This window comes from Budorcas taxicolor, chromosome X (assembly GCF_023091745.1).
Source record: "Budorcas taxicolor isolate Tak-1 chromosome X, Takin1.1, whole genome shotgun sequence".
Taxonomy (NCBI): domain Eukaryota; kingdom Metazoa; phylum Chordata; class Mammalia; order Artiodactyla; family Bovidae; genus Budorcas; species Budorcas taxicolor.
Genome location: NC_068935.1, coordinates 26,874,710 through 26,890,467, shown reverse-complemented (window position 1 = coordinate 26,890,467; position 15,758 = coordinate 26,874,710). Strand labels below are relative to the sequence as shown.

The following is a 15,758-nucleotide window of genomic DNA, read 5'->3' as shown; positions in this document are numbered from 1 at the left end:
ACTCATCCATGATTTATATATATATATATATAATAAATATATAAATCCATGAGTATATATGTTATATATATATATGTGTGTATATTATATACAGGACTTCCCTGGTGGCTCAGACGGTTAAGCGTCTTGCTTACAATGCGGGAGACCTGGGTTCGATCCCTGGGTTTGGGAAGATCCTCTGGAGAAGGAAATGGCAACCTTGATTCTTATATTACATACAGTTATACACAATTTATATACAATTCTGATTCTATCACTTTAGGAAAAAACAAAAGAATTTTGTCTGAAATGACAAAGACTCAAAGGGAACACATTAAAATCTACAGGGGATCATGAGTGTGTTTCAAAATTTTTGAAAATATATTAACACTGAAGCTTAAGAGAATGGTAAATTTAAGACAGAAAAAAGTAACATCTAAACCTGTATAAGTTAATAGCTCAGGAGGAGGAATAAAGTAAAAATATAAATAGGTTTGGCAAGGATTTAAATGGAGAAATAGGGTATAACCTCCTAATCTAATCTAGCATCCACAGAGTAAAATATGTAACCTAGTAAGACAGACATGATAATCACCTCTACACTTTCAAAGCTGGCTCATTTCAAACACCAAAGAACAGAGTAATCAACACAAATGATGTCTGTTAACCAAAATCCTTATCTGATAACATTATTCATATACATATAGATAGGCATTCACATAGAGACAGACTCTTTTTCATATGAAATTAACATATACAAACCATTAGACTGAATATCATGTTTAATCTGCATCAATAGCTCCTTGAGTGAATAATATTTAGTGTATGAATGACATATAGTAATTAAACTGAATGTGGAGAAGGAAACAGCAACCCCCTCCAGTATTCTTCCCTGGGAAATCGCATTGACAGTAGGAGGCTGGTGGGCTATGGTCCATGGGTCCTAAAAAAGTCAGACATGACATAGCAACTAAACCAGAACAATACACTTAATAAGAAATAGCAGATAAAATTAATATTCATAAGAATCTAGTAGCATTTCTTGGAACCTAGGGAAAAAAAATAACACTTTCCAAACTGTTTGTTGGTACTGAGCAGGTCCAACTTGAGCAGTGTACTTGTCTTTTGTAATTTCTACCTGTTTCACTAATTTGTTGTCATTTTTAACTTAGAAATAACATTGCCAAATGGAATCCAGCATTACAGCCTTAATATGCAGGATTAACATTGTCTCACTTGAAGGTAAGTTGCCATAACAAAGGTGTACCTTCATCAGTTCCGGATGCATGCTCCTTTCCAAACTGGCCATGATGTTCTCGGCTTTTCCTTGGCTGCTAGTTTCATCATCTGAAAATTCATTAAAAGCAGATGTTCTAAACCATGCAGACCATTAACAATCACCTAAGAGGAATATCCTAACTCTCTCTCTCTCTCCCACCCCAACCTCTCCTACTAGATTTATTATAAAGAATTTTGATTATGAAAGCACTGGGAAAACTTTAATGGACTTCTGAAAATCTGCCATGAATCCCCTATCTGTTTTCAGTCTGGTTATATTTCATATGTCAGAGCCAATGGAGCATCAACTCTTTAAAAAAAAAGAAAAACCTATCAACCTCCACAGTCACTTTTAATGAAGAAGTAGGTCAACCCTCACGATTAAGAGTTCTATATTCACCCTACACAAAGGACATTCCCATGGATTAAACACGAGGGCTTTACCTCAATAATGAATCATTAAAAAAATTCTGACCTTGTGGTATTTCCACCGTCTCCTTTTTCTCTTGCACTAAACTGTCGGTATTGATCTGAATAATCTTTTTCAAAGTTATCAACCATTCCTCCATTTCCTGCTCAGTTTCAGCAGCCAGATAATGGCTATACTTATCTAACATCTTGAGTTCAAAAGCATGACGGCGCATTTTGGGGCACTGGAGGGAAAAAAGAAAAGGCATGTGTTCAGTTAGTTTAGTTACCCTTTTAATATCAGATTTCATTAGTTTATTTTTACCTCAGCTCAGCACATATGTATGTCAATACTTTCATGAAAGAATTGCTTCTTTCAACAAGGAAATTTCAAGATGATGTAAAGACCATGTCAAACATCTTTTTTATTCCCTTTAGTATTGAGCACTGGAGAAGGAAATGGCAACCCACTCCAGTATTCTTACCTGGAGAAACCCATGGACAGAGGAGCCTGGTGGGCTGCATTCGATGGGGTCACGAAAGTCGGACACGACTTAGCAACCAAACCACCACCAGTACTGAACACGGAAGTATAAGCACAAAGTTGACATAAAATACTACATGTTGAGTGGGTATTATCATTTAAGGCCTTCTGACATCCTTCACATTTAAATAATCAAACTAACTCGACAAAAATAAGCCAGTGTTTTACTATTTCCACCCTGCTGGAAGTTTTCCTGGCATATTTATAGATTTCCAAAAGTAACCCTTAAAAACAAGCTCAAAAGTGACCTGAAATAAATCTGGTAGCTGCTTTATATCACACCATAAAATACAATATCACTATCTAATTCATTTTCATCACAGTATGAAAGAAGCATAAAAGAAGACTGTAGTTGGTTCATATTAAAATGTGGTTCTCAATAAAAATGATGGAAATGGCCTATTCTGAATCCTAGCACACAAGAAAAGAAAAGCCTGTTCCTTTCATCAAGCATGATGACACCTACTTTTACATTACCGCATTCTCTGTCATGACAAAAGAAATGACACACTGTCCCCCGCTCCCAAACCTCAGCATTAATTTCAAGGAAGGCTCATGAATCAATAATTTTCCACTGCATGGTCATTATTCAAGAAGGATGCAAGAAAGTCCCCCCTTCTCATCTTCAAAGTATAGTAAAGAACGATTAAACTGCTGTAGCAAGTCCTAAAGATTTATATATTTGAAAATATTTGGGAGGAGGAAATCATAAATAGAGGAGAAATCAGAGCCTGGGAGCCCCAGTAAAGGAAGGTCAAACTGTACTAGAGCTAATTGAGAAAATCTGGGAATTGTATGTGCCTTCTTTCCAGTAAGATAAGAAAGCTGTCACACATATATATTGGGTTGGCCAAAAAGTTCATTCCGTTTTCTGTAATGTTACAGGAAAAAAAAAAAAAACAAATGAACTTTTTGCCAATTCAATATATAAAAGAGGGTAACTTCTATTCACATAGATCATTGTATATTATATTTTAAAGTGTTTTTTCATTTGCTTCTCATGACAATCTCACTTAATAAAGTGAGGAGATATTATTAATCACACACTACACTTCTGTAAACTAAGATTCAGGTAGGTTTGGGGTGTTGAACCGACATCTTCTGCCTCCCAATCAACGCAGTGCCCCTTCTAGTCGACCAGGCCAGGCTGGCTCTGTAGTCTTGGCTCCTGTTGCTTGGTCAATCAACTTCCTACTTAATCATCTCTCTGTCCTCTACTCCCCACCCTGTCCATACGAACCCTAACATCCATGCCCCCTCAGTGACTCAAATCAGCAAACATGTATTAAGCCCCTACTGTATATACAACTTTCCTAATTATTATAAGGGGCTTGGACATGAATATGACATGGCCTCTATAATGGAAAAAGGAATGGGAAGAATTCAGCACAGTGGTAGCACACGGGAGCTGGAGCATAGTTCCACTTAGTGGGAGTGAGTGTGAGGAAGAAAACAAAAAATGTTTCATGGTACAAGGCCCATTTGAGCCAAGTCTTAAAAGATAAGGTTCAAACAGGAAGTATGTGCTGGGCAGAGGAACAAATATAAGAAAGGCACGTGTGTGTGACACTCTGTGGAGTGCTTAGCCTGGAGTGATGAGAGCACAGAATGTATGAGGGGGATGCTGGGGGTGGGGGGTGGGGGTTAGTAGGAAAAGTCAAATCACTGTGGGCCTGCAATGCCCTGGTAGGATCTTTAGAGCTCACTCTGCAAGACAGTGAATCAAGAGCCAAAAGGTTTTGAACAGACGAGTGAAGGACCCCATCTATATCTCAGGAAGATGGAGTGGAGCACGACAACACCTCAGAAGGCAGAAGACAAGACTCTAGGCAAGAGAGGATAAAAGAGAGAACAGGAGGAAGACAGTGAGAATGGAAAGAAGGTGAGGAATTCAAAAGGCACTTTGGAGCAGACTCCAGAGGACTGGGAAAGCACTTGCATGGCAGCACAGAGGGAGAGTGGGATTCTGAAGAGGATTCTGAGTGTCTAGTATGCACGTTTTGATGGGTGGAGAGGCAATTCATCAAGGCAGAAAAATACTGAGGTTCTTAATAGATCAACAACTCTCTTCCAGAAAGAGAAAGAAATATTACCTCCATGAGTCCTACCTGAACAACATCGATGCAAGCATCCAAGTAGATGCAACCTTTAGATTCTTTTGAATTTTTCTCATCTTTATAAGAATTGAGAATATACGAACCATCAGGAAGCTGAGTTAAGTAAAAATACCGTCTCTTGAACACCTATGGGGGAAAAACCAACAATGACACATTTGTTACATATACACGGCATCTGAACAAAACACCTTGATGGGTTTGCCACAGACATTATATCTGGATAATTTGCCGACAACTTGGAGAAGTCATCAGCAATCAACATGATCTTCACTTTCTTAAGATGGAGAGCTTCAAGTCAAGTGGTTTAACTCTCAGCCAAATATCTGGAGAAATTTTAACTCTTTATAGTTTATAAAGCATTTATGTATATGAATCACTATCCATTTCACTACAGCATCCTTTTCCTGTTTAATTGCAAACCGTAACTGGATTCTTATTATTTCATTCACATCACTACAAATCTAAGTTGTATGTGTATATATATATACATACACACACTTATATATACATTATATATATAGGTAATACACACACACACACACACACACACACCCTGTATCATGTACTTATATCTCACCTGCAGACCTTACTGCACTCACTTATGCTGCTCCAGGGTCCCTATTCCTGAGAGTCCAGCTTAGAAAGTACTCACAGGGAAACACTGAGCATCACCACTTGCTACAAGTTGCTGCTGAAAGCCCTGTAGGCTGAGAGCTGAGTTAAAAGGCCCAATGGGATTAGGCCATCCACTTGAAATTAGGGATTAACAGTTAAGGAGTACCCTTGCTACAACTCACGGTGAAATCCACAGGAATTGAAGAAGAGCTGGAAGACAGCCTGATACATTTATTCTGTCCCTCTGCATGTGTGCATGCTCAGTTGCTTCAGTTGTGTCCAACTCTTTGTGACCTTCTGGACTGTAGCTCACTAGGCTCCTCTCTCCATGGGATTTCTCCAGGCAAGAATACTGGAGTGGGTTGCTGTGCTTCCTCCAGGGGATCTTCCCGACCCAGGGATCAAACCCACATCTCTTACATCTGCTGCATTGGCAGGCAGGTTCTTTACCACTAGCACCACCTGGGAAACCCCTCTGGGCTTCCTTGGTAGCTCAGTTGGCTAAGAATCTACCTGCAGTGCAGGGGACCCCAGTTTGATTACTGGGTCAGGAAGACCACTCCAGTCTTCTTGGGCTTCGCTGGTGGCTCAGTTGGTAAACATCTGCCTGCAGTGCTGGAGAACTGGGTTCGATCCCTGGGTTGGGAAGATCCCCTAGAGGAGGGCATGGCAATCTACTCCAGTGTTCTTGCCTGGAGAATCCCGATGGACAGAGGAGCCTGGTGGTCTGCAGTCCATGGGGTCACAAAGACCCAGACGCTGCTCCTCTATTCTCCCTTAAAAAGAGTCTTGGACCTGCTGAAGGAGGTGGGAAAGGGGGATTCAGAGCTCTCTGTTTCAAAGTCTGTGGCAGAAGCCACGACTGCAAGATATGTCTAGCATTTGTTATAGTAAAATTCCCCAGGACAAGAGATCTAAAATGATTTCAGGGTGGGAATGGGGAGACATACTAGGAAATAGCCTCTTGATGATCCTATTGAAGAAATGCATTCCTATGCATCTTGTCTTACAGAAGTCAGTTTTCAGATTTAAGCCTGCTGTTTTCAATAACCCATATGACTATCCAGTATGATCTCTGACTATTTTAAGAACTTTAATTAAGGAAAGAGTAGTATTTGGCAAGATTATTCTTGAAAACTACTTAACTTCTGGCAAAGTATCCAAAATATCAACAATTTATTACTCTATGGCATGAGTAGACAAAATATAAAAATACGTTAGAGGGTATTTCCTTTAAGGAAAACCAGTAAAAAAGAAATGATATGCTTGTAGTTATTTTTGACTTGTTCAAATACCATTGATTTCAGAATGAATGACAAAAATATACCAGTATGAGGAACACCCTAACAGGTTAGACTGGTAAATGCTCATAGCATCTATTTCAGAGAGGGACTGTGTGGGCTATATGGAATCAGTAGAAAGGAGTTCAAGCAGAAAAATACCAGTTTGGATGCCAATCAAGTAAATATTACTGTATTACAAAGGTATAGAAAGTATGTGTGTGTCTCTGTGTGATCTCCTTTTACCTACATTTAGGTTTACTGCAACTATAACTGAAGAAATCTAGATCCATATATAAGGAAAAAGTTAATCATAAAGGTCATTATATATGTGTGTGTGTATATATATTGCTTATTTTTATGACAATGGTTCATATCTGTTATTAAATTGATGGAACCAGAATACCTAAAATGACACAATGAGCTAATTTCAAATGAACAGAATATCACTTCTTAAAAGTTATCATAAAAACTATGTATGATAAAAAGAAAAATAAATTTTCCAGGCAAACCTTAACATAAAAAATTATAACCAGATTAGAATCGGAACCATGATCAATTTTAAAACTCAAGGTTCATAGACTCAGTGGTCTACAGAATCCACTGGCAGAGTCCTTAACCAGCACCAGAGGAAATAAAGATACAGAGCAAATCAGTTGTGGCACAGAGTCAAATTACAGCCTGCAAAATTTGTTTCATGTACAGCTGCCTCACCAAGCAAAGATGCTTCATGGCAGCAGGCACTTCCAATACTAGCAAGGCACGACCATTACAATAGAGATGGAAAGGGATCTGAAATTATAGTCAATCACTTCCTGTAACACTGAAGTTATGTCTAAATGTGACACTGAGGTAGGAATGTAGCTTGCAGATCTGGGAAGAGAGCAGATGCCTGGAATCACAGGTCTTGAGTCTCACCCAGCACTCCTGCTTCCCAGCAGCGCAACTGTCCTCACAACTTGCCTTCTCTCCATTTCCTCAGTTGTAAAGTGATGGGATCAGACTACATGATCTGTAATCTCCTTTTTTTTCATTATCTACATATAACCTTATTGGAAATGAACAAATAACACACCTGCCTTCCCAGCTGGAGGCTACAATCCCCAAGTGATTTCCTACACAGGCTTAAAGCATACAGTCTGCACAGTAAGGAAGTTTCTTAAAGTCATTTCTATAGACATGAGACTGTCCCCACAACAGATTCATAAGATCTGTAAGATTTCTTCTCATTCAAATATTTTATGATATATGTTGGGTTTCAACTTCTGGGAAGCTTTTAAGATACTTTTCAAAGAAGAAAGGAATATCTTAAATCTCTCAGTTCAGTTCAGTCACACAGTCATGTCCAACTCTGTGCCCCATGGACTGCAGCATGCCAGGCTTCCCTGTCCACCACCAACTCCCGGAGCTTGCTCAAACTCATTTCCTTTGATTCGGTGATACCATCCAACCATCTCATCCTCTGTCATCCCCTTCTCCTCCAGCCTTCAATCTTGCCCAGCATCAGGGTCTTTACCAATGAGTCAGTTCTCTGCATCAGGTGGCCAAAGTATTGGAGCTTTAGCTTTGGCATCAGTCCTTCCAATGAATATTCAGGACTGATTTCCTTTAGGATTGACTGGTTTGATCTCTTGCAGTCCAAGGGGTTCTCAAGAGTCTTCTCCAACACCACAGTTCAAAAGCATCAATTCTTCAGTGCTCAGCTTTCTTTATGGTCCAACTCTCATATCCATACATGACTATTGGAAAAAGCATATCTCTGACTAGACAGACCTTTGTAAGCAAAGTAATGTCTCTGCTTTTTAATGTGCTGTCTAGGTATGTAATAGCTTTTCTACCAAGGAGCAAGCGTCTTTTAATTTCATGACTGCAGTCACCATCTGCAGTGATTATGGAGCCCAAGAAAATAGTCTATCACTGTTTCCATTGTTTCCCCATCTATTTGCCATGAAGTGATGGGACCAGATGACACAATCTTCATTTTTTGAATGTTGAGTTTTAAGCCAGCTTTTTCACTCTCCTCTTTCATTTTCATCAAGAGGCTCTTCAGTTCCTCTTTGCTTTCTGCCATTAGGGTGGTATCATTTGCATATCTGAGGTTATTGATATTTCTCCCAGCAATCTTGATCCCAGCTTGTGCTTCATCCAGCCTGGCATTTCGCATGATGTACTATGCAAATAAGTTAAATCTCTCATATGGAATCAAAAGGGAAATCAGAAACATGACTTTATAAATTTATATAAATGTGGGGTTCCCCAGGTGGTGCTAATGGTAAAGAATCCACCTGCCAATGCAGGAGACATAAAAGACTCGGTTCGATCTCTAGGTCAGGAAGATCCCCTGGAGGAGGTAATGGAAAACCACTCCAGTATTCATGCTGGGAGAATCCCATGGACAGAGGAGCCTGGCAGGCTATAGTCCACTGGGTTGCAAAGAGTTGGACACGACTGAGCATCTGAGCACAAAATATACTTATTTATTTGGCTGTGCCAGGTCTTGGTTGCTGCATACAGGATCTTTAGTTAATGGCATATGAACTCTTAGGTGCAGCACATGAGATCTAGTTCCCTGACCAGGGACTGAACCCAGACCCCCTGCATTGGGAAAGCAGAGTCTTAGCCACTGGATCAACAGGGAAGTCCCAGAAACATGACATTTTTTAATGTTGCTATTTAGGGTACAGGTCTACCTTGTTATTTTTTTCCATTTTGAAAAGAAGACAGCTGTTAAAATAATGACTATATAGAACAGTGGTAATTACTCTACATCATACCTTTCATCTGATGGCCTCAAGTTCTTTGTAACCAGGAGCTAATTTTTTTAATGTCACTTGGGGATTAGCATCTTTATCCATGTTACCTAACAGCAAACTAAGAGACTAAGAGCTCACTCAAGTTCACACGGGCAAGGTGATGGCAGAACTAGGATCACAATCACAGGACAATGACAAAGAATCCTGCCCAAACCTTCTAATAGCTTCCCATTGAGATTAGAATAAGACCTGAAATCCTCCCCATAGCCTGGGATGATGTGCATGCTCTGGCCTTGGGTTACCTCATGGACTTTATTTCTAATTATTCAGCTACACTGGCTTACCTGCTGTTTCTCAAACAAAAAAGCGTCCTTTGGACCTTTACGCTTTATGTCCCCTTGGCCTGAATTCTCTTCCCCCACATATCCACAGCTTCTTTCAGGTCTTTGCTTGACTCTTACCTCCTCTGAAACGCTTTCTGTGACTACCTGCCCTCGTGGCAGCATCTTATTTTATCTTTTTCATAGAATCATCACTATTCAAATATATCTTATTCATCTATGTATCTATTTGCTGTCTCTTTTAAAATGATTAAGGTCCACATCTCATCCACTGCTATAGCCCTAGTACCTGCGACAGTGCCTGGAACGCAATAAAATTTTGCAAAATGAATGAGGAATGAATGAATAATTCATTCACCAGTGCAGATTCTCCAGTAGTTTCATACAATAGAAGGGTGTTTCTCTGTAATGCCCATATTCTTCTTCCTCTTCCCCCATTTTATTATGTTTCCTAGATGGTGAACACAGCTGAAAATTTCCCACTTTACTCAGTGAGAAGCATGAATCCTGACCAGTGGCTCACCCAGACCACCCAGAAGAACAAAACAGAGTTAGCCAAAGAAGATCATTCTCTGGCATCAGGTTCTGCCAAGTATCTTGAAGGCCCTGAGCTGTTCGGAGAACAACCTTTCGAACATTTACCCCACACGACCCTTTCTGGAGCAGGAACAAAGGGCTTCTGTCACTTGGGTTAATTCAATGATGGAAGGCAGGGAGGTTTGAACACCTAGTATTCTCAAATTCGGAGAGCCTTTTATCATTTTATGTAACAAATCTCAAGGGTGTTTAACCTATGTGTGTTCCCTAGAGGATAATTATGTACTGTTAAACTCAATGAACCAGGAGCTCTGAGAAAGGATGGTCTGAAGGCTTTGTTAAAGTTAGGTGGCCAGGAGCAATGTAAAAATCGGGAGGGGGAAATTTACCTGACTCATCTCTCAGAATAGGAAAGAAGAGGTAGCGAGAAAAAGAAGAAAGCAGGAGAATAGGAGACACACTGGGTCTGAGAACTGTTCAGAGCAGAGGAAAGAAATAATGGGGAAGAAAATCCCATAACTTATCAGAAAATTGAGTTGCTGTTAACTATACCAGAATGTTGGGAACGTCATCCTGCTAAAGCACCCCTACCCATAGGTTGGCAACCTAATATATCACTTATGACTCTCTACCATATTATTTTACAGTCCTATCAGGTTTTAATATACTATATAGGTCTACCCTCTGGACAACTGGTTAAAAACCAAATAGCTTTACTTACATGATTCTATCATATCTGGGCCCTGGAAAATTTTTTAACTATTTAGTTTGAAAGTGAAGTTGCTCAGTCGTGTCCGACTCTTTGCGACCCGTGGACTGTAGCCCACCAAGCTCCTCCGTCCATGGGATTCTCCAGGCAAGAATACTGGAGTGGGTTGCCATTTCCTTCTCCAGTTTGAAACAAAGTCTAAAAAGAGGGGTCTACAATCCACCCTTCTCATTAGAGACAAATTAATTTATTGTCTTTCTTGGGGCATGTCATGGCCCTGCTCAAATTTCCAATGACCCCCAGTTACCCACATAGGTAGTAAGGCTCCCATGCCTGATTTGACATTTAAGGCACTCCCACAGCCCTATTAATAATATAAAATAATACCAATCTATAACATCTGTGGAGTGCCTACTACATTACAGTTCTGACTAAGTGCTTCTCTCATATCAGTGAAATCCTCATAATGACCTTGTGTGGTAATTACTATTATCATCTCCATGCTGCAGCAGAGAAACTGAGGCCCAAGGAGAGAGCGAAGGACCAAATCAACTCTATTTCCCTTGACTACCCAACTTCACCTAATATACTTGCCCTGTACACACTGCCTGCCATGCTCACCTCCTTTCTGAGTCCCTTCCTTGACGTCCCCAGCCCCTTCAAGAAGCCTTCTCTGGGACTTTCCTGGTGGTCCAGTGGCTAAGACTCTGAGCTTCCAATGCAGGGGGCCTGGGTTTGATCCCTGGTCGGAGACCTAGATCCCACATGCCACACCTAAGAAGAGTTCACCTAAGAGCCACAACCAAATATCCTGCAGGTCACAACAAAGATTGAAGATCCTGTATGCCACAACTAAGACACAGTGCAGTCAAATAATTATTTAAAAAAGAAAAAAGAAACCCCTAATAAATGGTTTTAAACATTCACCAATGAATGAGAGAAAAGGAAACATTAAAAAAAAAAACTAATTAGTGAGAAATCCCTTACCCATTAAAATAAGTGTAATCTGTTTGTCAGCTGTGAGAGACAGACTAGGAGACTTGCACATACAAGGTATTAGTGTATCAAAAATAAAAGCTTCCCTCTACCCCTGTTCCAATAAACACAGTGACCTTGGCCTCCCAGCAATTATTTTAATTTCATATGTGCTTTTTCAGGTAAAATCCTCTTTTGATTTGTTGTTCTCCCAGTGCAGAAGGCAAAAAAAAAAAAAACCCTCCTGTAACAGCAAAAAAATAAATGAGAACTCTTAGACTCTTGGATATATAACAAATGGCTCTGCTTTGTACAAAAAGGAAGAAAGGGCACCAGAACTGAGTCATACATCAAGCAACTGAACTTGCAACCCTGATAACGTACCCAGACACTTCAGTGTTTAATTGCTAAGAACGGAGAGGAGGGAACTTGAGGAATGTGACCAAACTGAGCCAAGAAGATGCCTAAAGGTGGGTGTCCCAAAGGGTTGGCCAAGAATCTGCAACAGATTTTTTTTAAAATGAAAAACCACAGTCAAGATCAGATTCTTCCTTATTCCATATCATTATATCCCTCAGGAAAAACAGTTCTAAATACCACAGGAAGGTCATGTCCAATATCAAAGCTATCTAGTCCACACTAAATTCCTTCACTGATATGGAGAGATGCTGAAAAAAGCAGATGTCCCTAGCAGCTAGCTACTTGGGAAAGAGAGCACGGACGTTTCCGTGATGACTGGCGTTTCTGCCCAAGGGATCATTTATTGTCTATGCTATCTTTAAACTGTTCTCCAGAACTTTCCCAGGAACTGAAGAGGAGCAGTGGGGTGTGTTCTCATGATCTAGAAGGTACAAATTGAGGAAATTAATCACCTATGACAAGGCTTGTCTTGTTTTAACATGAACACTGAGAAAAAAGCAATTATGAGCTGAGTGAAGTGGTCACTGTGCCCAGACAACCAACAGAGCTTCTGGGAGAGCTACAAGCTGCCAGCATCTGCCTCCATGAAAGGACACACTCAGGCACAGATAACTGTGACTTGGGAAGGGACACATGTCATTAGCAGCTCTCCTGTAGCCTGGGTTCCTCAGGGCTAGTTCTCAGCCAATAACAGGGAAGCTCAGCAAGCACTTCTGGGAAAATGAGAATTGTAGAAAATGGTGCAGACTATATCCCATCTGACCTCACTGGCAGAAAGGTGGATACTGGGGAAAATACAAAGGTTTATTCCCTAAATATGGGGTCTTCCAATCTTTCAATAGGAAGAGCTCAGCTCACTTTTCACCAGACTTTTTTCCCTAGAGGCCATCCATTGCCCTCAATGTTCTTGCAAAACTGTCTGGCAACTAGCAAGGGAGGCTGAACTTTCTAAAGCAGCTCATGTACAAATTACTTGGGCTACATTATTCATATTGCATTAGAGGTCATGTGCTTGCTTTCTCAAAAGCCCTTATAAAGTAGTAGTCTTCTGATTCTCTTTTATCTACTGGACTTTCTGGAGTCTTTTCTAACCCTCTTTCCTTCATTTTTTTTCCTTTCTACCTTCTCACATGATTCTATTTCTTCCTTCCTGGCTATTAGATGCCCTTATTTCTGAGAGGCAACATGGCCAGGAAAAAGACTCAGACTTGTTGATAAAAATAGTTTTAAAGTGGTTGTGCATAATTTCAAATAATCTAAAGGACTGATTCTGCACAGCTTTTAAAATCCAAAAAATTTTAAGTGAATAAAGATCTGTAAACTTCACCTCCCTCTGAAAGATACCCAGCTGCCCTGCTTTAATCCCCGTCATCCACAGAAGGCTCCGCCAGCCAGTGTCAAGACACAGCGCATCAAAGACATGCAGATAAAATAGGAGGGCAGACACATGGCTCCTGTAGGCTGTTATTTGCCAATGAGTCATGATTAATACCCAGAGCCTTCTGCTGTAGCTTCCTGGTTAGCCTGCTGTGAATTTGCAGGGGCTGTCAACACGCAAATTTTCTGATAGAAAAGGTTCTTTGGTCTCAACTCTGCGAGTGCTAGCCCGGTGGTGAGCTCATTATTGAAGCCACCAAAGCCTGTCGCCAGCATGGGCTAGAGTTCCTAGCAAACAGGGGACTCTGCATGTACCAAAAGTCAAACTACCACCAGGATCGGGAGAATGACTCAACCAACAGCATACCTGAATCATCTTCCCATTCACTCAGGAGAGGAATTAATATTCTTCACGTCAAAGATTGGCACAGTAGAAGGAAATATATAGAATTTTCCCTTTCAGGGTGTCTCATAAACTCTAGCCCTCCACCTCGGTTGTTCTGACCTCTGCCTGAGCCAATCCAGGCCTGATGTGTATGATCCCTTACCCTGTACAGGGCACTTAGGGATATGAGCCTGAGGCCTCCAGTGCATCTCAGTTTATTGGCCTGTACTTCTGCTTTGGCCCTTAGTCCAACTTTAGCCTGACGACTATAAAACTGCTACCCACGCCCCATCCTCCCCCTGCCTGTTCCATACACTCACACGCCCTCTGTTTATGTAGCGAAAAAGAGTACAGTAAACACTACGAGTTTCCACTAATTTCAACGATGCTAAACTAAATAAGAGTTAAAGCACAATTTTTATAGGAAAAAAATATCCTGGTGAAATCCTTCAGATACCTTTAACTGAATCTGGCTGGACTTTCCTCTCATGCCCAGTCTAGCCATGAGAAAATCTGTAAACCCACTACTTATTGCCATGGCTTTAGGAGGTAAAAACCAGAAGAACATAGGTTGTATATTCAGCTCCCAGAAATCCAAAATGGAGACTCAGAATTCATAATAAAGAAGAGCTGAGATAAATGAAATCCATAACCAGAGACAATTCCCAAAGCTCATTATGGCCTTTATATGTCAAATTATTCCCCATTCATTTTTTTTAAAAAGAACTGTGTAGCACATATGACCAAATTGATTTACTCTTCTTTTCCTTTCTCTGCTTACTGTTTGGTAAAGGTTTTGAAAAGAATAGGTGTTTTTATGTTATGTGAATTACATCTCACTTTTTCAAAAAGAAGAAAGAAGTGGCGAAAATATGAACAGCTGGGGATTAAAAAAAAAAAAAAAAAAAAAGGGAGGGGGAAGCAAAGAGCCTAGCTCAGCAGCAGCATAGAAACGATTAGCCGGAAACAAGCAGCAGCTGTCCCCTTCAGCCAGGCCACGTGGTCACCAGGTCACCTCAGACCCACGACCCACTTCATGAATTTATGGTCCCTGCCTGGCCTTTGTAAGTAGTGGAGTTTCAAACCTCCGGGGGAGATGATACAAAAGCTGAACAATCAATCTTTGACTGAGTGAATTGCTTTTCTATTTCCATTATAACAAGTTACAATAAATTTAGTGGCTAAAAACAACATAAATGTACTATCTCACAATTCTGAAGGTTAGACATCTGACATGGCTCTCACCAGGCTAAAATTAAGGTTAAGAGCAGAGTTCTGCTCCTTTCTGAAGGCTCTAGGGGACAATCCACTTCCTTGCCTTTCCCAAAGCTTCCTGAATCTTTGCCCGCATTTCTCCGCCCTTCCTCCATCTTCAGAGCCAGCAACATAGCATCTCTCTTTGACTCCGCTTCTACCCTTACATCTCTTTCCCTAACTCTCCTCTTTTGCTTTTGTCTTCCAGTTAAAAGGACCCTTATGATTACATTGGATAATCCAGGCTAATCTCCCTACTAGCTGATTAGTGATTTTTTAAACTCCCCTTGGCCATGTAAGGGAATACTTATAGATTCCAGGGATTGGGAATGCAAGTCTTGGCCGGGGCGGGGGGCGGGTACGGGGTGGGGGTGGGGGGGCTTTATTCTGCCTACCACATCAATCAATCTGTAGTTCATGAATTATGATAAAAAATTTGAAAGCATACACCTTTTACAGACAACTGCATTTGCATTTATAATATATAAGCTCCTTAAAAAGTAATATTGGGACTTCCCTAGTGGTCCAGTGGTTGAGACTTCGCCTTCCAATGCATGGGATGCAAATTCTATCCCTGGTCGGGGAACTAAGATCCCACATGCTGCAGAGCAACTAACTCATGCCACAACTAGAGAGCACACATACCATAACTGAGTCCACACTGTAACTAGAGAAGCGTGTATGCCGCAACGAAGAGCCTGCATGCTGCAATGAAGACCCAGCAGAGCCAAAAGAGAAAAAACTAAAGAGGAATTTCTTTTTTAAAAAAGTTATATGTAAAACAAA

At 40.6% G+C, this 15,758-nt stretch overlaps 1 protein-coding gene across 1 annotated transcript in view; it reads right to left on the bottom strand.

Moving 5' to 3' along the window:
* DOCK11 (dedicator of cytokinesis 11) overlaps positions 1-15,758 on the bottom strand; it is a 207,495-nt gene that overhangs the window by 133,065 nt on the left and 58,672 nt on the right. Inside the window, exons 7-9 of the mRNA XM_052663006.1 lie at positions 4,318-4,452; positions 1,733-1,910; positions 1,247-1,326 (exon numbers count right to left, since the gene is read on the bottom strand). Coding sequence (XP_052518966.1) covers positions 1,247-1,326; positions 1,733-1,910; positions 4,318-4,452 — 393 coding nt within the window. The remainder of the gene's footprint in view (positions 1-1,246; positions 1,327-1,732; positions 1,911-4,317; positions 4,453-15,758) is intronic.